Source organism: Miniopterus natalensis, chromosome 8 (assembly GCF_054644295.1).
Source record: "Miniopterus natalensis isolate mMinNat1 chromosome 8, mMinNat1.hap1, whole genome shotgun sequence".
Lineage (NCBI taxonomy): Eukaryota > Metazoa > Chordata > Mammalia > Chiroptera > Miniopteridae > Miniopterus > Miniopterus natalensis.
This window is the reverse complement of record NC_142088.1, coordinates 67,683,736-67,709,000: the sequence shown is the minus strand read 5'-3', so window position 1 is coordinate 67,709,000 and position 25,265 is coordinate 67,683,736. Positions and strand designations below refer to the sequence as shown.

Here is a 25,265-nt window from a genome sequence, read left to right as displayed (position 1 = left end):
AGATAAAAAGGCAACTCTCTTATCCCAGACCATTCTTCCCAAAATAATAGACCCAGTAAAGCAGCGGAATCTTGCCAACCAGTGTGGCCCAGACCAACACGCAGACCCACATTAAGGTCTTGCCTCATTTTGTGAATGGTAAAGTGCTTTATAAGGGGCAGGTGTCATGTTTCTGCAAATAAGTGAAGGTCACTGGTTCACTGGGGTTCTTGATGCCTTAAGCTTAAAGAGTAAACTCTCCTATACTTAGAGTTTCACTTATTCCCATGTTTATTGAATTTCAGGGGTCAGCAAACTGCAGCCTGCAAGTCAGATTTGACTGGCCACCTGTGTTTCATGGCACGGGAGCAAAGAACGATCTTAACATTTTTATGTAATGGTTGTAAATATGAAAAGAAAAATAATATTTTGTGATACATGAAAATTATATGAGATTCAAGTTTCAGTGTCTACAAATAAAGTTTTATTAGAGCACAGCCGTGCTCATTCATTTATGTATTGTCTCTGGGTGCTTTCCAGCTACAACAGCAGAGTTGAGCAGTTGTGAGAGAAACTGTATGACCCACTGAGCCTAAAACATTCACTACCTGGTTCTTTACAGAAAAAGCTTTGGCCGCCTGTTTTAGACACTGGAAATACAGCTATTCATAAGGTAGACATTGCCCTTGCATTCTTAGAGCTTATATCCATACAGGACATTATTTTAAACACGGTCCCAGTGGAACTCCCCCTTGATCCTGGCTTTAAAAACATTAGGTTCTGACCAACTGGGCTAACCTTATATGATTTTAGCCAACATTGGTACCATCCTATGGAATCTGATTACTTTTTCATCAAATCAAACCAAATCTACTAGTTAACTATGTTAGACAGCAAAGGTCTCTGTATTTAAGACGTTAAACTAGTTGGGGAATAAAATTTATTTTAAAATGAAAAAAGAATAACGACAATGACACACAAGAGCTGCTTGTAACTTTTCCAAAGACTTTCATCTGTGCCGGTGTACATGCTGCAGACTCTGTTGCTAAGAGTTGAGGATGGAAAAGCTCACTTTGGCCGGATAGAGGCTGAGCAGGCTTGCCAGAGGAAGGAGCCCCAAAGATTGTCTTGATTTCCTCCTTCAATCCCAGGGGCCTAACAAATTTTCTCCTATGGACAAAAGGCCAAGAAACTGCCTTTAGGGCTCTTTCCCATATCCAGTGGTTTGGCAGAATTTCTACTCTTATCCTCATAAGCAGACAGCTTCCCTTGAGCTGGTGAAATAGGGAGACCAGGCTTGGGAGCCTCTTACCCACCCTGTAAGGTGGGGATCTGCTCTCCCCTAAATGGGGAATCAGTGGAAGCAAGACTGAAGGGTATTAAATAACAGGAAAATTTGGGTAGGCTGCTGGAAACTTTAATTTTTTAAATATAAGGAAGTTGGAAAGTCTGAGAGTCCTTTAGCTAACTTCCCAGCATTTCCTAGAACACCAAAGGACTACATCTTCCCCTATACTGTGAACAGTGTCCATACCTGCCTGTCCTAGGGTGTTCAAGAAATGGTTCAAGAAAAGAATGTCTGAAAGAATGAAGGAAGAAAGTCAAGTCACAAGCAAACGTTAATCAGAATGCTTAGAGCACGGTGTGTTCTCAGGAATGGGAATCTATGGGGTTGCGTGCTTGACACTTATCGAGCTCCTAGTTGTGCCAGACACTAAACACATTTCATTTTAATGACTAATATTGAAGATCTCTTTGAAATGTCAGTGTCTGCTTTGTCACTTTAAAAAGTACAGTCAGGCGACTACCTAGTACTGAACCTTGAGGAGCATGGAGGATCTTTCTGACCCCATGGCTATTATTGTGGCTGGCATCATAGGAAAGAATAAAGTTACTGTAGTGCTTACAAAGGCAAACTCTGGTGTCAGACTCAAATTCAGGCTTTACCACTCATTAAATATGTAACATTGGATAAATTTTGCCTCAGTTTCTCCATCTGTAAAGCAGACAAATAATACCTACTCTATAGAGCTCTTGCGAAGATTAAATAAAGTGCCTTGGCATGTAGGAAGCCCTCAAGGTAACGGTTTTTGTTATCATATAGGACCCTGCCTAGAAAAGACAGCAAAGTTTGAATTGAATACAGCAGTGGGCAAAAGTGGGTTTACAGTTGTGAGTACATGAAACACAGTTTATTCTTGTATTATTATTTATTGTATTATTAATTATTATTATTACTGTATTATTAACCTACTTTCCCCCCACCCCTGTGTATTAAGAACTTGAGGACATGCCTCAGAACTTGGTGGTTCTGTTTTAATGCCCTTTACAGCATGCATAATGGAAATTATATACCCCCTTTATTTGTAGTTCAACTTTTTTGACTGTGTCCTGGTCTGAAAATGGAGATAGTGAAATTGACTGATGGAGGCTCCTGTGAGGATCGTATATTTGAATGTGCCTGGGATTTAGTGGGCTCTCAAAAAATATTACTTTTCTTCTAAGTCAAATATGAGGAAGTAATTCCCTTTAATTAAGAGTGTTGATGAGTTGGGTTCTAGTTAATTGAACTGTAATATGTAAATCACTTTAATCGTGGACCTGCTCTGCCAGATAAACACCTAGCACCTGGTCTGGTCTGGTTGAGCACGTTTATTTGTTTGATTTTGAAAGTCTTTCCCCTTATGTAGCTTCTTAACGTTGTGGATCTATTAACTCAGGCTGTAAGCAGTTTGCATTTCCGTTGAAAGGAGGATTTTCAAAAGATTTTAGAGCATTTTAATTGCTGAACTTAATAGGGTTGATTTAAATTAATCCAAGTCAGTTGCAGACAATGGAACAACGGGTCGGTACCTCCTCACTCCTTGTTTATTTTTCAAATAAAAGGAGAAAAATGGGAAGTGTTCCAAATCGAGTCACAGGCTGTGGTGAGCTTTAAATGAGTGAACATCGTGGGCTTTGGAGAGACAGATTTGGGGTGGGAACTAGAGAACCCTCAGCAGTCACCCTCAGCCGTTTATCTCCCTTCGTGGATGTCTCCTTTGCGTGGCAGGAGAGAAGGAAACAAACGGAAAGCCATGTTCATTGTGACGAAGTGACGCTGACATAGGGGTGGAAGGGACCTGCGCGCCCAGCCGGCGGGAGTGAGAATGCACTGAATGCGGAGGAGTAAAGGGGGCTCACGGGAGACTGGAACTCCGTCCAATAATAATTCCATGGAATTATACTGGTTGGGTGTATCTTATTACCTTACCTTGATAATTATCATCACTCCATGGCCTTTACCTTGAAAATGCGATCTCAGCCATGAACACTATTGACGCGTTGGGCTGGATAATTGTGGAGCCCTGTCCTGTATATTGTGTAGGATTTTTTTGCAGCCTCCCTGACCCCTACTCACTAGATGCCAGTAGCACCTCACCTACCCCCGTCTCTCCCTTCCCCAGTAATAACCTAGAATGTTTCCAGATGCTTCCAAGTGGTCCCCGGGGAGCAAAGCTATCCCCCAGTTGAGAAGCACTGCTTTGAAAGGATTTCGTTTCAACTACTTTATAGGCCCTTGAGGCTTCACCATCCTTCTTTGGTTGTGCTCATGGGAAGCTCATTCCTCTGGCTAACTTATGGATCTCTCCAGGATGACTGGCAGCCAAATGGAAGCCTCCTTAAAGCAGGCTAGGCAAATCCCTGCGATGGCAGGCTGCAATGCCACATTCCCAAATGTTGGGGAATGCTTAGATTATTTTTTAAGGTAATGTGAATTTTGTCTCCAGTGGTCCCTGCCCCTCCTGAGTAATACATGGGAAAAATGACAACTCAGTTCTGTCTGTGGAGCCTTATTTACTATCTGACAATAAGCTAAGAGAAACTCACCCTTAGTTGAATTATTAAAAGAAAGCCTGTAGGTTATCCTCTTAAAAGGAACACCCAAGAATTATTATTTTAATATAGGCATAACCACAAAAGGAGGCTGAATCTCACAGCAGGGGGATGTGAATTGCCAACTGGAATTTTAGGAAAACAAAGGCTTTGCAAGATAAAAACATTTACTTTCCTCTCCAGTTACAGGGTTAATGTTTTAACTCAAATGCCACATTTATGCCACTGTTGGCAGCATGCATACAATTTAAATATTTTAGCTTCCATTATACAACTGGATGTACACTACTGACCTTCAAGGGTCCCATTCATAAGGGAAGAGGAATGGGAACAATCAGCTACTTCATGCAAGGGCTGGCCAGCAGACTGGGTTTCCCAGCCCTGCAGGACAAACCACGACACAGGGACCGCTTTGGAGCTGCTTGGAACATGGCAGGGTCGGGGCAGAGAATGATTGGCGGGAGGGAGGTGTTTTCAGGGCAGAGAGAGAACCAAGGCTTTTTCTCCTTTTGAAAAAGATAGCCCACCTTTGTTCCAAGGGAGAGTGAAATATCCATTAAGACTGGTGACACTGGGAATTTTGTTTCGGCTTGGTTCCTTTTGTTGTAACTCCAGGGCAAAGCAGAGGAATCCGGCTTGAGGAGGTTTCAAGCCAAGATGTGAAAGAAAAAATTCCTTCCAAGGATTTCTCCTATTGTTTCCTCAAGAATAAATATTTATAGAGAAAGTTCAAGTGAAGGCTTTTATAATGGTCATGGCTTTAAGCCTAAGCCTTTGAAAGAGTGCATGAAAAACTACGCTTAAATGAAGGGTGATCCAATTAGGCTTCCCAGGGAAAACCAAGAAACCTCAAGATAATTTCCTATCTAAAATCTAATTACATTCTCAAGTGGACTAGGAATACCACTCTGAACTATCCCAGATCCATAGACTGCAGCAAAAATGTACAGCCAAATTGGATTCTACTTTAAGTAATTAAGTTATTTCCCTTCACAGGATCTATAATGTGCCTTCGACAAATGTGATTTGCCTCTGAAAGATAAGACATTGCAATTTTTCCTCCAAAATGGATTTTCTGTGCCAGAAACAATTACAAAAAGTAGACCAAATATTGCCTTAATTATATCCTGGTTACTATCTGTGAGTGCATGCCTGAGGTGCCCTGTTTGTATTCCAAGTGAGATAGGTATACTCACTATAGGCTACTATAGTTTAGAAATTCTCTTTAAGTGGGGACTGGGGCTGGAATTTGCTCAACAGCTTGGGCCTTGCACAATGATAGTGTAAATAGCTATGGGTGATGTTACATAAGACTCCAAAATCTTGTGCAAAACATGAGCAATGGGGAGCTTGCTTCAACTTTTTTTCTGAGCTCTGAAAGCATGTTTAACTTTTATCTGCTTGGTTGAACCCTTGAGGTGCTAGGTGTTACAATAGATTGTGTTGTTTGCATAGAAGATATTGTAAGAGCGGTATTTTTTGCTTGGTTAATTTTAAGAAGAAAACATTCACTTTTGGCTTCATTTTCAATAACAGTTCAGTTGACTTATGACCAGGTGTTCTGGGCAGCAAGAGTGGGTGATGGTTAAGAGCAAGGGCTGGGATGATACATGAAATTAGCTCTTGGTATGTCCCCTTGAAAAGTGCAAGTTATGGACAGTCTCTGAACCTCAGGTTTCCTTGTCTGAAAAGGGAGTGATGCTATTTACATTGAGAGGCTTGGGTGAGGAGAGTATACAGTAAGTATACCATGCCTCGCCTGGCACAGACCTGGACTCCACAAGGAACAGTAGTAGTAAAATCTAACATGGTGTTTGCATACAAACCTTTTCTTCTTTCCACTTATATATCCTCCAGAAAGATTATCTTTCGTAGGAATAGGTACTGGCTGGACATTGCTAAAATTCTATGCATTAAAAGGGGTTAAAGCTTCTGATTTTGATGCTCTCTTACCTGGTTTGAAATTGGCTGTGCTACTTACCAAATGCCTTTGGCTAAGTCACTTCGGCTCTCTGTGCTTTGGTTTCCTGCTCTATAAATGCAAGTAATAATATAATAGAACCAGAGGCTATGGTAAGAGCTGTGACCAGGATTATAACTAATATACCTAGGAGAGGACCTGGCATCACATAAAGGTATCTCTTATTGTTATTTTTGACTTCTGCCAGTTAAAGGAATGTCAACAGAAATCAGAACATGACACTAAGTAAGTTTTTCATGTACTTTTATTAACAACTTAATACAAGACTGTACATTGTATGTGCTGAAATCAACCCACTCCTGAAAAATGAAAAACCAGCATTTCTACTTCAGGTTTTGGATCTAAGTGCCATCTTCTACAGCAAAAATCACATAGTGTAACCAAACAATTTCAGAACAGGGTAAGAAAATGTTCCACTGGAATGGAGAGATTATTTATACACAAACAGCTGAGGATCATTTCTAGCTTAAGTGACTCACTGCACATCCTGGAATGTTCAGTTCCTTTTTCTACCGTCCTACAATCAGACATATAGCAACTAAGATCTTGGCCACAGGTCCTGCCTAGACACTCATCAACATGAAACAAAAAAATATTTATATAAATAAGTCAATTAAACCTCACAAAAACTAAACACAGGAAAAAAAAAATCCAACAGTCAATAAAAACTGTACAGTACTGGTCAGTCTTTTATATCTGAAAAAAAAATGTGTAACTTAAAAAAAAGTCCTTTCATGTACAAGTCTTTTATATCAGTGTTAGCTGGAGTGAAAACTTGAAGACTCGGACTCAGTTGAAACAGAAGAATGTCCACCCCGCTTTCCCTTGGAGAGGATCTTGAGGCTAGACCCTCTGCTCACAGAGGTGAGTGCATGCTGGGCAGAGGTTTTAAATTTGGCTCCGAGGAAGGCATAGAGGATGGGATTCAGGCAACAGTGGAAAAAGGCTAGGGCCTCGGTGATGGAAATCCACTTGTGCACGGTGCTCTCAAACTCACACCCTTGCTTGATGATCTCTAAGAGGATGAAGGAGTCGATGCTGAGCCCAATGTAGTAGGGTAGCCAGCAGGCAAAGAATGTCAAGATGAGGATAACTGTGGTCTTGAGGGCCTTGCGCTTCTGGTAGCCCTTGGAGTGGGACAGCTTGGAGATGATAATGCAGTAGCAGGACAGGATGACGATCCCTGGCAGGATGAGGCCAACCATGATATGCTGGAACTGGAACACCACCATCCACAAGTCACTGGGGTAGAAGCGGTCACAAAAATTCCTGTCTTCCCCAGCCTTAACGTTGGCAAAGATGAAGTCGGGAATGGCTAACAGGAGAGCAGGTAACCAGACGCCGGCATATACCACCTTTTCAGCCAACAGCTTCCTTGGCTTCTGACTGTTGGTGGCGTGGACGATGGCCAGGTACCGGTCCAGACTGATGAAGGCCAGGATGAGGACGCTGCTGTAGAGGTTGACTGTGTAGATGACATGGAAAGCCTTGCACAGGAACTTCCCAAAGTACCAGCTTGCCACGGCGTCAACTGCCCAGAAGGGCAGTGTGAGGACAAAGAGGAGGTCTGCCACGGACAGGTGCAGTCTGTACTTGTCTGTCATGCTTCTCAGTTTCTTCTGGTAGCCCATGACCAGGATGACCAATCCATTGCCCACTATGCCAGTCAAGAAGATGATGGAGTAGATCGTGGGCAGAAAGATGCGATTGAAATGGGTGTTTTCTTCTCGGTAGCAGGGTTCCTTTATGGAGTCATAGTCTCCTGAGCCCATGTCATCCTCTGTGTAGTTATCTAACGGGTATATCTGCAAAAGAGGAAAGGGAATAGACATTCACTTTCAAGTTCAGCAGGCATTCCCCAAGTTCAAAAAAATATTTCTGGTATTTTAAGAAAGCAATTGTAAGACCCAACTCAGCCCAGTCTTCTTCAGGACATTCTGCTCCTACTAAAGTACCGGGCAATCTGAAGCACAAGAGAATTATTCTAGAGCCCTACAGCCCTCCTCCCAACCTTCCCAGTCATTTCTTTATAGTCCTCCTTAGAAGAGCCAATTACAAAATTCTTGGTCTAGAACAAAAGGGCGCGGAGATTCAGATTCAGAAGATTTCAAAGCCGCAGCTTTGCGAACTCTCTTGCTCCGCCCACTGAAGGTTAGAAAAAACCTTGGGAGGGAAAAACCAAAACAAAACAGACCGCTCCGGCTGGGTGGGTTCTGAGGAGCTAAGGTTAACTTTCTGCGGGAAGATTCCCCAGGACAGGGAAGGGGGGAGGAAAGAGCGTGGTGGGTGCTGGTAGGAGACCCCAAAGGCTCTTTGATTCGAAAGCACAAAACTTTGTTTTCCCCACGTTTGTCGCGTGTCTAAACACAAACCGTTGTGTCCTTCAAGCGACATGTACTAGGGAAGGAGAATGCAACCTTAAAGCAAAGGGTGGGGTGTCAGAAATGAGTACACCCCGTCTCGTCTCCCCAGCTGAAGCTCTTAGGGGCACGCCCTTTTAGCCATACCCTCACTAATCACGTGGCGTGTTTGGGGGGCTCCGGAGCGCAGCATTTTCCTGGGAGGGGAAGGTCACGGGGACTGCACCCGAGGTTCTAGCCCCGAGTTTCATTTCCTCACTCTCCCGGGTCACTTTCCACCCCACCACTGCCTGATCCAGTTAATGGGGTCGGAGGTCCGCAGCTGGACCCCTTGAGGCGCAGCGCGCGCCGGGGGCCGGGTGGCCCAGCTCCGACTGCCCCGCGGCTGCCCACCACCCCTCGCTCGCCGCCTGCGGGCAGCGGCTCCGGGGGCTCCACCAGCCGCGCGCCAGGCTGGGTCCGCCCGGGCGGGGGGGGGGGGGGGGGGGTTGGTGTGTTGGGCGGCTCCGCCGCAGGCGCCTTTGAATTGCGCGCCGCTGGGGGAAACGAAAAGCCTCCCTTAGTAAGGGGTTTTTCAAAAGCCTCCAGGAAACCACCGACGGTTAAACGGCGCAACTGGGCTCAGTGAGAGCCAAACGGTCTTCCCACTTGCACCTGCCCGTCTGCGCCAAGGCTGCCCGCAGCCCAGGTGCCTTTCCAGACCCTCGCTCCACCCTCCGGTCGCGGTCGCGCACACCTCCGGATGGGGTGCTGTTGCGCAGAGACTGTCGATACGTATATACTCCTTCGACCTCTGCACTATCCCACACTCCCGAAGCCCAGGGCCCGCTCGCGGGGCTTCGGACGCTCTCGACGTCTCTCCCTCAATCCCAAGGCGCGCGGACTGCTCCCGGCCCCCTTCGCCTGCGGCCAACACTCAGACCCCCGAGGCGAGCGGCACGGGGGCCCGCCCGCCTTTCTCTCCCTGCACTCACTCTGCCTGGGTCCTGGCACAGCTCCGCGGGCCGCGCAGTTTAGTGTACACGACCCAACGTTAAAAGTGGTTCTCAGGCGCCTTTGCCCGAAGTTAACCGGAGGCGCGGTCTCCCTCTGGGAACTCAGCTCCGCGGCGCTGCCCTCCACCTCTAAATTCAGATCTCAGGTAATTCGCACCAAAGAAACCCCGCTCCCCCGAGGAAGAGACCCGCCGAGTCTGGGACCGTGCTGCGCACGCCTTCTCTGCACTTGTGCGCTGAATGTCATGTTTGCAAACAGCGTGCAAGCCCAGCGCGCGCCGCAGGGCTCAAGGGGAGACACATGCAGCCACCAAAACAGTCGTTCCAACCTTTTCGCCTGCGCTAACACAGAAAAACATTGCAGTCCTATCCCTTATCCCCATGGAGCCACGCGCACAAAACTCCTTTCCATGCCCCTTCCCCAGGACACCCGCACCTCCAAAGTCCTGGATGCTTCTGCCCGCTCCGAGGGCGGTTGCGCTCTAAGTTCATACGTTCGTACATTTAAGAAAAAGCAGGCTGAAATTGGACTTACGTGGAACCCGTCCATGGTAACCGCTTGCTCTACAGGACAACCCAAGTTCTTGAGACCACCTAGCGATCTGCCGCCGCAGCCAACAGACTGAAGTTGCTGGTCGAGGCTGGACTTTATAAACACAAGCTTGGCGGGAGGCGCATGCGCTTCGTTAGTGGGCGGGCGGGCGGGGCCGGAGACTAGGCGGGAGGGGTAGGGGTGGGGGAAGAGGGGTAGCTAAGCCCGGGTGGGGGCAAGGGAGGGGTACAAATTCGGGAGGCCTCGTGGGGGTAAGCGTTGGAAGCCCCTGATCTGCTGCTGTTTGCGCACTGTCACCTCGTGAGTCTCCAGTTCGGGAGGGCATCCCGGAGGCATTCTCCACCTTGGGAAGGCAGGACGCGCCCGGAGAGAGATGGGAAGCGCGGGCCCCCGTCAAGTCTGTCCCGTGGATGAAATTCCAGACCCGGAATGTTACAAATGGAGACGCTGAGACCCAGAGGAGAAGTGACTTGCCACAGTCACCCAACCAGCAGACGGCAATGCTGGTAGTGGGTCCAGCATCTGACTCCATTCCCAACTCTTACAGCAGATGCAGCCCATTCGGAAAATAACATGAGCACAGGCCCCTTTTTCAGAGTACAACTGTGTATAACTACACATCCACGCTCACAGCAGCAGCACCAGGGTCAGGTGTGGACAGTCAGGAAACACTGTCAGTAGGAAGGATGATTTGGCATAATTTTGGAGGGAGACTGATACGTATATACTTTTGAAAGAGAAATAGTACTTTTTGCAACAGATCACAAGGCCCCCGTGCGGAGGAAACAGGAAGCGGGCTCTGAGCGGCGAGCCGCCGGAGCTGGACCGGGATTCCCGGCCAGGCTGCAACCCAGGTCCGCAGACTCGGCATCCAGCTTCTCCCACGACTCCGTGCGGAGGACAAGCGTGGAAATCAGGTCGAGGAGCTGGGCAGGGTGGAGTGGGGGTTGGGGATGGGCGTTCAGAGCAGTCCGAGACGGGCTGGGGTTTACAGTGGGACCTAGACAGAGCTTCCCAGCCGCGCCACGCTCGCGCGCGCGCCGAGCCCGGGTGGGGCGGGGCCGAGAGAGCGCGACCGCCGGAGCTGTGACCTCAGGAGTGACGGCGGGACCGCGGGATAAGCGGTACCCAGCGAGCGGCGATTGCGCTGCGATTCGGACCCTAGACCCCTCACCACGGGACGGTCCTGAGAAGGGGACTGGCCCAGGTTGGACCCTAAACGCGCCCCCGCCCCCCCCCCCCCCCCCCGTTTTCTTCCAGATAAAACTTTCCGTGTGGAGGCGTTCCAGAGGTGGTCCGGAGACCGGGAACCTTTTCTCTGCAGACCATAATCTTCCTCTTTGTCTGGGCCCCCTCTTTAAAAGTGTTTGTTGTGGCTGAAGGCCCTCCTTTACTGAAAGCTGATAACTGGGCTCAGGAGGTGGGACTCTCAGAAACTGCCAATTTAGGACACAATAATGACCTAAAGATCAATCATAGTATTACATTATGTAGAATTTTTTAAAACCTTAAAAAGCACTTTTACTTGTATTAAATCACTAATAAAACGTTAGGATTTTAACATTTTCATAAACTAGGTAGGACAGGCGTCATATCTGTTGAAGGGCCAGAATTTCAGGCAGGTTCCGTGACTTGCTTTTCATGAAGCTTGTGGTGGCAGAATCCAAGTTTTGACCCAGCATGTTGACTGCCTCGTACCCCAACCGCTTCTCTTCGCTGTGGCTGAAACCTCAAAGACTGAATCTTCCAAGCGCACCGGAGAGGGGGGAGCGGATGAATCCAGAGTAAAACGAGCTGCACAATAAACATTTGATTGTAGACAAAATAAAGCTCCTTCCTTTATCAGAAGATTCCTTTAGATCTTTTAATTTAATTTTATTTTTTCATATGTGAGAGCAAAACATCCATTGGCTGCCTCCCGCAGGCTGCTGTGCGCCCCCGTGCGCTCCTGTGTGCACCCTGACCCCCAATCCAACCGGCAACATTTTCGGGCTGGGGAGGGCACCCAACCAACTGAGTCACACCGGCCAGGGACCTTTAGCTTCCTTTAAAAGGAAGCAGATAATTAAAAGAACAATGAGATGCTATTTGGTGACTATCAAATTAGGTAAAAAAAATTTGAAAGAGATTTGATAAGACCAGCTGCCCCCCCCCCCCCCCCCCCCCCCCCCCCCCCCCCCGCTAGTGGGAATGTGGGTTTGACATTCTCCCTGGAAAGTACTTTGTATTCAGCAGAAAACTTAGAACAGTATTTCCACCTATAGAAATTTATCCTGAGGAAATTGAATTTATGCCACAAAAGTATTCATGGAAGCATTATTTATAATAGTGAAATGTCCAAACAGCCCTAAATGTCCCATCAGTGGAATAGCTGAGAAAATTTTGGTACACCTATGTGGAATTCCATGTCACCACTGCAAATGATATTTGTAAAGAATTTTTAATGACATGGGGAAGTGCTTATGAAACAGGTGCAAAAAGCAGAATCCAGATTCTTTCTGTGTATATAGTGTGATCTATTATGTTAAAATGTGTGCGAGGAAAAGATTGGAAAGAACACCAAAATGTTTATAGAAGTTTTCGTTTGGTTCAGAATTATATTTGGTGTTTACTTTCTTCCTTGCATTTTTCTGTGCTTTCCAAATTTTCTATAGTAGACATGAAACATTTTCATGTTCAGAAAATGTCAATAAATAAGTTAAAATGAAAATAGAATGCCTCCCTTTGCATAACTTTCTACTTTCTAAAGTATTCACTAGATAATGATGACATTTTCCATAGTAGTTCTCTTCCTCTTTATAAGGAATAGTCTTCCTTTATTTTCCTCTGGGCCAATCCTACCTAACCTTCTTTCTCAAATACTCTGTGATATTCTTAAAAACAAAACAAAGCAAAACTCAAGCATTTATTGAGTGTAATGTGTAGCCGATGTCACCCTTAACAACTCTGCAAAACCTGTACCACCTCTACCACCTCTACTCCATGGGTAAGGAAACTGAGGTCCAGAGAGGGTGAGGAACGTGGCTGGTCACACAGTGAGGATCTGTCTTCTTTGTCTAACCGCTGTGATTAAAGCCCCTCTTCTGAAAGGTCATTTGGCATTTTCTTACATGCTGCTGTGAGTGGCACCTCTGGTGATGTTATTAATTTTTTAAAAAATGAGTGTAGCACGGTTCCATTCGTGGTCTGGGCTCAAGCCCATGTTGTGGGCTAGATCCCCAGTAGGGGGCGTGCAGGAGGCAGCCAGTCGATGTCTATCTCTCACATAGATGTTTCTCTCTCTCCCCCTCCCTCTCACTTCCTCTCTCTAAAAATCAATAAAAACATATAAAAAATAAGTGTATGTCTTTCCTCCTCTTCCTCAAATATAGATTTCTTAAAGTGGATGCTCAGATATCCAATATGCAGCTAGCCCACTGATGAACAAATAATAGGCTCTCTAATCCTCTACTGAACCTTTGTTTAAGGAATTAATGACTTTCCTGTGTGGCTTTGGCAACAGAGCTAGGTTTAGGGGCTGTCAAGGCTTTGGCAGGGTCCCCAGGTTCTCATGCTGGCATTAGCCCAGGGAATAACTAGCCTTGGCCATAGTGTGGAGGGGATGCTTCCAAATTCAGTGACACAGTGGCAAGCAATCTGCCACCTCCTGTTGCTCACTGTGCAGCTGGTTGATTTGTGTGTGAACATGTGTGCATGTGTGTATGTGTTTGTGTATGAGAGAAAGCTGTACTCTGTCCCTAAATAAGCTTGAAGCCAGTTGAGAAAAAGGGACAGACTTCCTCCCAATGGTAGATGGCAGGAGGTAGTGGCATTAAAGGCCTTCTGAATGTACCAAATCTCTCTTCCCACTCCTCTGTCTCCTAAAAGAAAAATATCTAGTTTTTTTTCTGAAATGGGGGGAAAAACTTTCCTTAATGGCAATAGGGGACACTCAAAGGCACAAACTTAATGTATTACCAAGTGATAAAAATAAGAGGCTATTTCCCAAGGGTCATGTAATTTTAGCAAAGGGTCAAAAATCTCAAAGAGACAATGCTATTGAATGTCAACTAATCCCAAGCTGGTGTTAGGTGGGAGAAATGGTGCCCCATCTGTGGTACCCAGCCCACTCCTCCTTCCTCAACTCCTATCTCCAACATCAACAAATGAAAATGACTGGAAAATAAGCCTAAGCCTTCCATTTTGCAGCTATATATCTATTTTGGAAAATCATTACTGTTTTTCTGTGTACCCAAATCATCATCTCTTGAATTTATCCTAAATTAGCCATATCTTGAACTTAAATGAGATTATTAGTGATCAGTGTAGCAGTCAACAAAATTTCCTATAGAGAGAAAAGCTAGACTGGTAAACACATATAGCCAATTTAGAGTCACCTGGTATGTCGTTTTAACAAAGCAGCCACTTAATTAACAATGCATTTATCATTACTTGATTAATTCCACTGCCAAGAGGATGCACAACTCCCAAAATTTGCTGTGCTCATGTGTAGGTGTGGTGTCGCTTTGCAGATCTGATGAACAACAACAAACAGACTCAGTGTTGTTGCTTCAGAAATTATGGTGTCAAGCTGGGAAAGAGGGCATGACTTTAGGAAATAATTGAGTGAGCAAACTGTGTTCTCCATGGAAAAGGCTTGTCATTGTTTTCCTTAAACTAGTAATTTATTGGCAGTGACCTCAAGCAGCTATATAACAGGAGGAAGTGCCTAGAGCTCTGTGGATAGTCTGCTTTGTAAAGAGAACTATACATCCCATGGCAGAGTCAGATTGCTCCCAGAAATGCTGTGGTCTGATCACCCATGGGCTTTGAGATTTTGTTGACACCATTCTACCAAGAGTTTTATATTAGCAGAAGGGCAGAGTGGCAATTATTTATGTGTGTGTGTGTGTGTGTGTGTGTGTGTGTGTGTGTGTGTGTGTAGGTAGGTAGGGTGATCCATGCAGTAGTGTTCTATCATGAGCAATTTTTTAAATCCAAAGCCATGATTTTGCCCTTTGAGCTACTTGTAGGTCTAAGCTACAAATGACAAGCTTTAAAAACTTGAAGATATTGTAAAATGAACGAGGCAAAAGGGAGTGGTGGAGACTGTGGAGAAATGGAGGATGCATACCCTGTCTAAAGGAGTGGCCACTACCTTTGGTAGTTCTTTGTGAGAATTTGGGCCTGATTTCACAATTTAAAAAAATAATTTAAAAAAATCCTCACCAGAGGATATTTTTCCCATTGCTTTTCAGAGAGTGGAAGGGGAGGGGAAAGACAGAGAGAAACATTGATGTGAAGGAGACATATCAATTGGTTGCCTCCCACACAAGCTCACACTGGGGTGGGAAGTCGAGCCTGGAATTGAGGTGCATGCCAATGACTGGGAATTGAACTCGAGATCCTTCAGTCCTTGGGCTGACACTCTAACCACTGAGCAAAATTGGCTAGGGCTGATCTTCCAGTTTTTTAAAGAGAAGCTGAAAGTCCTCATAATTTCATGAGAAATATCTCAAATATAAAGTTGATTCAAAACAAGCAAGCAAGAAAACAAACAAAATTCTACAAGCTTCCAGTTTACACTGGCCTAAGGTGTTGGCACTAAGAACTGAAAGAAAGATTGGGGGGTTGGGCGACTTGGAAGGATGGAACAGATATACACAAAGGCAGCAATGGAAATAGCCAGAACTGGCCTCAGAATACTTTTGGGGTGGCTTCAGCACTGTAATTTATCCATGACTCCAAGAATGAAATTAATCAGCTTGGATTTCCTGAGTTGATCCCCCCTTGTGGCTCCCAGTTGTACTCAGGTTAATACAGTATTCGGAACCCTCAAGACAACTCAACCTCCCTGAGGCTCTGTTATCTCCCCTCAACTCAGGACCTTTTGGCTACTTCCATGCATGAGTGCGGGGCTGTTATTTCTTTCAGCTATTGTAGGACAACATCCTTCAGGAAGAGGAACATTCCTCCCTCTTCTCTTTAAACAGGAAGACCTGCAGCAGGAAGGAGGATCCCCAGCTGAGCGGTGCAGCTGGGCGGGTCGGAGCATGGGGCTTCAGAGCCAGCTCCTACAGGCTCTGGGGAGCTGTCTGTGCACATCGCTTCCAACTCCACATTCAGGGGCATCACACTGGTAGCTTAAAATTCACCACGGTGGGAAAATTTACACCATGGAAATCTGCAAATGCCATAGATCAGAGCTTATTTATATACTGAGAGCCAGTTTATCAGAACACAATTACCAATCTAGATCCTGGGCAAGCATATCTCTAAGTCTGTTTTTTAAAAAATGTTGTTTGTTTGTTTTTAGCTATAATATCCAGACAACAGTAGCATTTCACTTTGTGGATTGTTGGAAGGATTAAATAGGATAGTGCATGAAGTCTTTAGTGTAGTGTGGGGCACATAGTAAGCGCTTAATAAACATTACCTATTATTAATATAAGCTCGCACATATCTCAGCTGCTGAAATGTCTTTCTTGTCAGTGGAAGGCTTTGATTAACAGGCAATTGGCTTTCTCCACCATTACCCACAAAAGTGAGGTAACAGGATATGGGGCCTTGGATCAAGTGTGAAATGTTCTAATTGTGGGGCAGAGGAAAGACATATGTGATGGAGGAAGGAAAGAAAAGTAATAAAGTGTCTCATATGTGTCTTGAAAGCCCCCTTCTGTAGTTACAGAGACTCAGATTCAGGGCTGGAAGGGATCTTTGAACCCATTTGGTCTCTGTTCCAAGGAGTTGCCTTCTACAACCACACAAGGTGGTCCCATCTCTGAACACTCCCAGGGATGGGCAGGCTGTTACACAGAAAGGGGGCCCATTCATTGCAGGGCAGACCTCATCGCCAGACAGCCCTTTTCCCTAGGCACATGCCTCCCCTATTTTCTATCCACTGGGTCTAACTTAGCTACAGCTTAGCTGGATAAGATGCCAAGAGAGGAAGCCAACAAGAGCAGCAGCCAAAACCATCTTGAGGCTAAAGCAAAACCTGCCGTTCCCAAGATGCTTATTTCTGCAGCCACAGGGATAAGTCTAATGAGAGGCCTCTTTGTTCCATTAGCAAGTTTGACAGCAGAATCAAGCCAGGTTAGGATTTCTTTTCATAAAAAAAAAAAAAATTATCTCCAAACATGGAAGATTTGGGGATTAAGTGATTCAAAAGATTTAGTGCTGGACTTTTTAAGGCCTCCCAAACCTTTCAGATGTACTTGTTGTGGAGAGAAATTGTGGAAAAGCAGCAATAAAATGTGGATGTAGGCTATTAAAGAGGAAGATTAACCCCATCTTTGCTTGGTATTACATCAGGGGGAAGCAGTTTAAAATGAATACTTAAAAAATTATCTGAAAACCATGCCTAAATGCATCTTTTTTAGCAGGTGCTGATGGCTGCCTGGAGAAAACACTGTTTTATTATCTAGCCATCCCTCCAACCCCTTCCAACCAAAAGCTCAAGGAATTTCCTGGAATCCCTGTAAACTGGGGATGGCTCTGTGTTAGAGTGGTTTCTATTTTTAAACATATTTTTATTGATTTTAGAGAGAGAGGGAGGAAGAGGGAGAGAGAGAAACATCGATGTGAAAGAGAAACATTGATCAGCTGCCTCCCTTAGGAACTCCTACCGGGGACTGAACCCACAACCTGGGTATGTGCCCTGACCAGGAATCCAACTAGCAACCTTTCGGTGCATGGGACGACACTCAACCAACTGAGTCACATGGGCCAGGGCTGGAGTGGTTTCTTTATAAACAAAGGAAACAAGACTGTTTTCAGAGTCACTTAAAAATACTAAGGCGATGTGCTTTAGGCTTTCCTCCTTGTTTTCCCACTAGAGTATCCCTGTGGTTAATATGTTGTGGCATCATCTCCAGGGCTGTTTTGCTCAGGTCCAGTTTGCTGAGTGCCACCCTCTGCGGCCTGCTTGTCTTTGGGAGCCGAGGTAGGGCAGCCCCTTCGAGGGAGCAGGCGTCAAGCGTCCTGAGCCTGCCCCGTTGCCCTTAATGGTTCAGAAGCTGGCTCCTGTGTGGATGGTTTATTGCTTTTGGTGGGTAGAGAGAATGACCTCCAAGGCAACAATTTGAACAACTCGGAGCAACTTAGATGAATCCTTTCCACACACAGGTCTCCATTTGCATGTCCAGATTGCTGAGCACTTTATCTTTTTAAAAAAAATATGTTTTTATTGATTTTAGAGGGAGAGGAAGAGAAAGGGAGAGAGAGATAGAAACACCGGTTGGCTGCCTCCTGCACGCCCCCAACTGGGGATCGAGCCTGCAACCGGGGCATGTGCCCTGACTGGGAATTGAACCAGCCACCTCTTGGCACATGGGTGGACCCTCAACCACTGAGTCACACTGGCTAGGCTGTCTCTGATGATAAATGGGAGTGCATTCAGTTCTATCTTCAAGCTTCTCCCCAAACTGATTTAAATTCAGTTCCTCAAGACCGAGTAGGATTCTCTGCCAAGTAAATTTTCACTGTGGGTTAAGGTTCTGGAGGCTAGTTACCTTTTTTTGAGGGAGATTTTTTTCTGAGTACATTTCATGCCACCCCATAAGGGGTGTGCTAAGGTTTTTGTCATAAATTAGAAATTTGCCAGAGTAAGAAAAGAACCACCCTCCCTCCTTCAACCAAAGACCCTTCTCCAACACCCAACTTCCCCCCTCCCAACACTCAACCCATAATCAACCACTCCAGAAACCCACATTCTTAGTTATATGATGTCCCAGCAGCTCCTCCCTCTCTTCTATGTCATATGCCTGCCCTGTGCCTCAGCCTCAATTCTAGAAAGGGAAAGGCTCCCTAGGGCATTGCCATGAATTTTTACCCAGGCTTCTGTTTGAGTTCAGGTGCTGAGGGTCACCAGAGTGGCTCCCTGGGACCTGGTGGCCAAAGGTCATCTCTACCTTTTTATGCTAAACGTCAAAACATAATTGATAGGTCCCATGAGAAATCTCTAGAGATCTTCCTCGAAAGCATGAGTATCTTTTTTTGGCCCATTGTCCACTAGCCAAGGGATTTTTGTTGAACTTCACTTTACGTAGTTTGTAATGTGAAAACTAGGTGGTTTTCCAAAGCTGAAAAAAATACATGATCAGGTGTAGTTTTTCAAACTGTACACTTTATTTTTTTCCTTGAAAAATCTGTGCTTTCCTCCCGCCCTGAATCAGACAGAACCACTTAGAATGCTCTGCTCTTCTGACCTGCGGTCTGCAGTCTCTGGCCCCACACCTTTGTGTCCCCGGGAACAGAGCGCGCTGTCTTGAATGAATTCAGCAGAAGAGTTGAAAATGGGGCCCCATGAGGCATCCACAGGAATCAGGAATTTGAAAAATAAGCCAAAACAAAGAGTCCTATGAGTCCTCCCCTTCCCCCGCCCTGCCCCTACTGTCCCACTTTAAGTATAAAAAACTCTCCTCTTTTCTCCTGCAAACAAGGGAAGTGGGTTTTCACTCACAAGCCCTCCCTTTTCTGTGTTGCAGGGGACAGATGTGTGTATATGTGTAGCTGTGCTTCTTCTCTGGCCAGAGGCAGTGTCATGGGGCCCCTCATCTCTCTGGTCCTGTCCCCTTCCAGAATTTCCACAGAAGCTGAGGCAGCCACAGAATCCAGGTATGCCCATGTGGTGACAGACACCCCCCCAGAGGGGAAGGGTGTGAAGAGCTAAAGTGAATTCCGCCCAGAGAACCAGATATTCGAGGACATGGACAGTGAAGCAGCAGCTGTGTCCCGGAGGCCGGAGTGGTTAAGTCTCCCTGAGTGTGACTTGGCGTTAGGGAGTCATGGAAACGTGAGTGGGCACCAAATGAGATGGGTGTAAAACAGGGAGCTTTGCAGACGCTGAAGCGCCAGGCAACTCTCAGGGAACCTTATTAACTGTTCACCTTGCAGGGTCGATATGAAGACCATACAAAATAATCCAAAGGCTGCTGGGTAAACTGAAATGACATTAATTAAAAGTTAATTATTATAGAGATATGATGTTCTGGTAAAATCTAGATGAAGGGACGGAGGCAAATTTCTACCCTTTATGGTTTCATGAATCACAGGGACCAAGTTTCAACCTGAAACCCCAGCCCTGCTGTGGAGGTGGGGAGATAAGATGATAGTGTCTGCCACTGGCATCAAAGGAGGTTGGCATGAGGGCCTCTCACCGTCTAAGTAAGTTTCCTTGGATCTTCTCCCCTGCAAATGTGCAACGCACTCTCACACTGCCCAGGGTCTGTCTTACAGCATTTTATTTAATTTTTTTCATTTCTCTTTGTGACCCGTCTTCTCTTCCTTCAGTGGATTCTCTGCCCGCTCTTTCTGGCCCCTCCTGGGCTCCTTCTCTTTTACTTCTGAGACCTCTTTCATTCCCCTGCTCCCTTCCTTCTTTCCACAAACTATTTTGAGTGCCTATAATGTGCAGAGCCCTGCTAGGCACTGGGATAGATGCTAGATAAGTAGCATACAGTCCTTGGTCTCGAGACACTTGAGTTCATCATGGGAGATGATATAGGAACATCGTGGGAGGTGATATAGGAGGTGATATTGGTCTCAAGACACGTAAGTCCATCATGGGAGATGATACCGGAACATAGATAACTGTGATACAAGTCAGAGCAGGGTGGGCAGCGTAAGCGCAGTGGGAAGAAGGTCCGTTGGGAAGCAGGAGGCCTCTCACACAAGAGATGCTGTGAAGAATGGGTGAGGTTTTGACTTGGAAAGAATTGCGCAGGAAGGAGGACATTCTGGTGGAACTGAGGAAGCGTGAACAGAAGGTCGGAACCAGGAACAGGGATCAGCCAGTTCGGTGGAGTATAGGTTGAGCTTCTGCCTAGAGAGGTGCATTGAAGCTGGAGCGTAGGCAAGGCTAGAGGTCTGGGCTTTATTCTCTAATGTAATAGGAAAACTGGGAAGATTTGGGGTTGCAGAATATTATGGTCAGAGCTATGCTTTAGCATAATTAATGTGTAAGTGGGGTGTAGAATGGGTTGGAAGGAGGGAGCTCAGGTGGACAGAGCAGACAGAAACCTATTTGGATATTTCATAAAGGCCTGGGCTCACTGGATAGTGGTGGGAATTGGAAGGAGGCTAATGGATAGGAGAGGTCTTGGGGAACTAGCATCTGGTGACTCACTGGTGTAGGGCTGAGAAAGGAGGGAGACAGGGGACTGGGGTTCCAGCTAGGGTGTGACAAATAGAGGACAGCGGGAGAGGCTGTTTGAGAGGGGACGTGATGCTGTTTAGAGAAAGTCTGAAGGCTTACCCTTTTATTTTTTAAAGTTTGGGTGTTGGCTTCTCATCAACACCTGCATGTGACTTGTGGGCTTTTGTGCATCACAGGGTGTCAAATGATATCCTGTTACTGATGTCACTGGGGTGACTTCATCCACTTGCACATCTTCAAAAGATAAGCATCAGAGGTGGCAAACTTGGCAGACAAAAAAAAGATTTCAATATCCTTCCCTTACACTTCTGAGGCCTCTGCCTGAGTATGATTTGGAGTTCATTTTCCAGGCTAGGACACTTCTGGTAGATCAAAGCAAATCAATTTGTGGCACCGAACACCAATTAGAGCTGGTTACTGTGCTAAGAGCTATAGGAAAGGAAGCAGAAGGAAAGAAGTGACTCTTCAGAAACTTCAGCAAGAGCTCAGATCACCATCTGTATATAATAACAGTTCAGATACAATCTGTAATGTTTATGGTCACATATCGGACACATTATATAGAAAACAAGAAGTTGGTGGCACCCGCCCTTTTCATTCTTACAGAATCAGAATCAGCAGGGTTGGGGCCCAGTAGCTCTGAGAAAGGAGTCACTTCAAACCAACATGCCCAGGAGGTGCTTTGCAGAAGAGATGACCCTGAGCTGAGCCTCACAGGGAGGCCACTAGACCACTCACACTTTGGTGGGGATGTCCTGCCCAAGACACCTAAAGTTAAAATAATTTCTGGGTCCCTTAACTGCAAACATAATTTTTAACAGAACATTGGAAACACCTTGCTTTGTACACCTGTGCTTTTATTTGTGAATTGTCATTTTTGGGAAATCGGTGCCCTTTGCTCCGGACCTTCACTCCATTAGCACCGTTGCTCTGCTGCGTGTCTGGCCTACTTCTGTGTGTCCACCTTTGGTTCTCACAGTGACTCGAGGCTGGCCCTAGATATAATCTGCTAGTAGGGAGTTTATTTTCAGACCCATTTTCTCTTTCCTTCTCACTGGTGGCTCATTTCAAACACTGCCACAATTCTACAGTTGGATTCTTGGGGGCATATTTGCTGTCCAGGAACAAGTAAGGGTAGGTGGACAGCCACTGACTTTGGTCTTGACAGGGTGGCACATGCTGGTATGCAACTTTTGGGTATTAGGTCCCCAGGAAGGTATTATAAAGGGTCAAATATTCTCAAGTCCCAAATCTTACTTCAGACTGAACGAATAATGCACTGCAAGTTTTCAAATGCATGTGGATGCTGTTGTGATTAATAAAATACCACACTTATTGGAAAGTGTCTTGAAATTATAGTTTGTTTGGTGTGTGTGTGTGTGTGTGTGTTTAAAATGTTCTTTATCAACAGACACCAACAGCACGACCGGCTTTCATCTGGTGATTCATGAAACTTGGTGGTTGTTAAAAGCGATCTGGTCTGGCAGAGGAAAGGCAGCTCTGGAGGGAGCATAGTTTTTGGCCCCCAGAGCCTACTCCTACTGGGCTGCCAGGGGGAGAGCTTGGGAAATGACAGATAGAATGGGAAGGAAGGTATCTCTGTACACCAGTTACTACTCGGCTTGCAGGAGTGAGCTACCAACAAAGAATCAACCAAGTGAGAGGGCTGTTATTTGGGAGACAGATTCCAGGTCCTCTAAACCTACCTCCCAATCTGCGCAGGAACCCCTTATGGAATCTTCTGGAAGGGTGAACATCTCACTTGACCCAGACCCTTCACACAAAGGGAGCTAACTTACTCTTAGGCTATATTCAGATCCCTGAGCCTCTACCTCACTCGTTTCTGATTTGATAGAACTGAGGTGGAGCTTTTGGCATTTGTATTTTTTTAAATCTTCACCCGAGGATATTTTTTCCATTGCTTTTCAGAGAGAGTGGAAGGGAGAGAGAGAGAAACATCCATGTGAGAGAGACGCATTGATTGGTTGTCTCCTGCACTTGCCCCGACCGACCAGGGGCCGGGGATCGAGCCTGCAACAGAGGTATGCTCCCTTGGCCGGAATCGAACCCAAGACCCTTCAGTCTGCAGGCGGACGCTCTAACCACTGAGCGAAACCGGCTAGGGCGGCCTTTGTATTTTTAAAAAATGCTCTAGGTGACTGACGTCAGCTGGAGTTGAGACAGAAGACATCCATGAAGGGACAAAAATACTCTGTTGCAAAGCTTTTTGTTTGTGAAGTGCTCATTAATGCATGAACAGGGTCATGGTGAGGCTCCTGAGGCTTAATATTGATGCCCCTTTTCTTACTTCTCACACCCACCCTGGTAGATACATCCTTATTTCAAAAAAAAATAAAAAATGAATTAGGGCTCAAGGAAGTGAAACCAATGTGTGGACTGGGGAGTGACAGTTGAACCCCAAGTACAAATGAAACCAGGAACACTGGGTGTGACGAGCTGTTGAGGTGGCACAAACAGTTATGATCTCAAACCCACAACTGAGATTGGCAAACATAAAATTGGGCACTAGCTAAATAGCAGGAGACTGATGCTGCTGAAATCACGGGAGGGGAAGTGCTCTTTAAGAAGCTTCTGACACACCCAATTCTTCCACCCACCAGCCTACTTTTGGCAGAGGAGCTGAATCAGTTCAAGAGCTTGGGGTCTGGAGCTAAGAGACTCGGGTCCGCTAATCCAGGGGCTTTGGGCAAGGTACTTGATGCTTTAGGGCCTCAGTTTCCTCATCAAAATGGAGATAATGCAGTGGTGTGTCCCTCTTGCTATGAGTCCAGCCATCAACATCAATATTTGTGGCACGCCTACTGTGCCCATCCTGAGCTGGGGATACTATGTTCTAGAAGCTGATAGAAGCCCATGTTGAGGATGCAGGGGAAGGAGGGGAACAAAGGCATCAGAAGCTCTCATTATGCTTTTTTTTTTTTTTTTTTAGTACTCACCCAAGGATCTGTTTATTGATTTTTAGAGGGAGAGGGAGGGATGGAGGGAGGGAGAGAGAGAGAAACGTCAATCGGTTGCCTCCCATGTGTGTCCCGACTGGGGATCAAACCCTCAATCTAGGTATGTGCCCTGGGAGGGAATCGAACCTGGAAACTTTTTGGTGTGTGGGACAACACTCAACCAGCTGAGCCACCGGCCGGCATGCTCACATTGTTCTCTGTGTGAAAGAGTGTGGGATGTTTTCATGCTCTCTCTTGCACCCCATAGCAGGTGGGTGCTGCCCTGGGTTCCCTCGGAGGTTGGCGGAGAGCAGAAAGATGGGGATCACCATTTCTTATGGCTGTTCCAGTGTGTGAGTGACAAAGGGCTGCTTCTAGTGCAGAAGCCCACCCCCCATGGTTCCTGCCTGGTCCCTGAGGAGTAAACATCTCATTAGGGAGACTCTTCTTTTAGTCACATGGATCCCAAAGACCACTGGGACTCGTGTTGTTTGAAATGCCACTGAGAATTCAAATCTGCTCCCAGATGGGCTCTGAGAGAGGGAGGGCTCACACAGTGAGGCCAATCTCACGATGCATCATCTACATGGGGCCTTGCTGCCTTGCACACAATGACATCTTGGCCCATGGGACTGTAAAGGCCTCTAAACCTGTAACCTCCAGGTGACCTCCCCCTGGGGAGCAGCAGAACTATCATGAGCAGGTGCAGCGCTCCTATTTGAGAGATGAGTTACGTTTTTCTACTCAGTCTGCTCTAGGTTGGAGTACAATGCCACCAGCAACAGCCCAGAACTGCCATCCGCAGATACGCCTCCTCTCCTCCAGCCTCCCATGTTCCTGGCATTTCCTTCAGGTTAACATCGTGCGAAGTGGTATGAGCTGACATGAAAAGTCTGCTGTATTTTACGTAGCATATAGCTGCCTACAAGGTAGTACCTTTTGCCTTGGACGAGAGGGAAGGACATATTTTATACCCCCGACCCCACTGTCCTTTATTATCCTCTGTTCCCCCTTCACACCCCTTCCCGGGCAAATAATTTTGCTCTTTGATTTTGATAACCCTGGGGGTGAACCATAAGATAGAAACCAAGTCCTCTCTGCTGCTGGTAATTATAGTTCTTCTCGGAACTCCTTTCTTTCTGTAAATGCCTACCAGGTGCCCCCAAGTGCAAGATGGTACTGGCTTGTTTGGTAAAAGCATGAAGGTAAGAAGTCAGAACCAACAGCTCCCCAAGAGAAGAGGTCTCTCCCGTCACTAAGCCAGCACACTGCATGCACCCCTGGCTCACTGGCGGCAATGAGTCAGTGGTCCTTCCAGAATTCCCTTTTCCTCAGTGTTTCAAAGATATCTGTGATTGAGATTGTGATTCGTTTTTTTTTCTTTACTTCAGCTGACTACTTTGCATTTTCCCAAGGTGAAACCCAGC

The 25,265-nt window shown here is 46.1% G+C and overlaps 1 protein-coding gene and 1 long non-coding RNA gene across 3 annotated transcripts in view; one reads left to right on the top strand and one right to left on the bottom strand.

Annotated features, from left to right (window-relative positions):
* Positions 1–25,265, top strand: part of LOC107531146 (uncharacterized) — a 172,890-nt gene that overhangs the window by 110,447 nt on the left and 37,178 nt on the right. The window lies entirely within an intron of this gene.
* Positions 6,063–9,832, bottom strand: CXCR4 (C-X-C motif chemokine receptor 4). The gene is made up of 2 exons (XM_016205135.2): positions 9,727–9,832; positions 6,063–7,641 (listed from the first exon to the last, which is right to left on the bottom strand). The coding sequence occupies exons 1-2, from the start codon at positions 9,739–9,741 to the stop codon at positions 6,595–6,597; spliced, it is 1,062 nt and encodes a 353-aa protein (XP_016060621.2). The 5' UTR covers positions 9,742–9,832; the 3' UTR covers positions 6,063–6,594.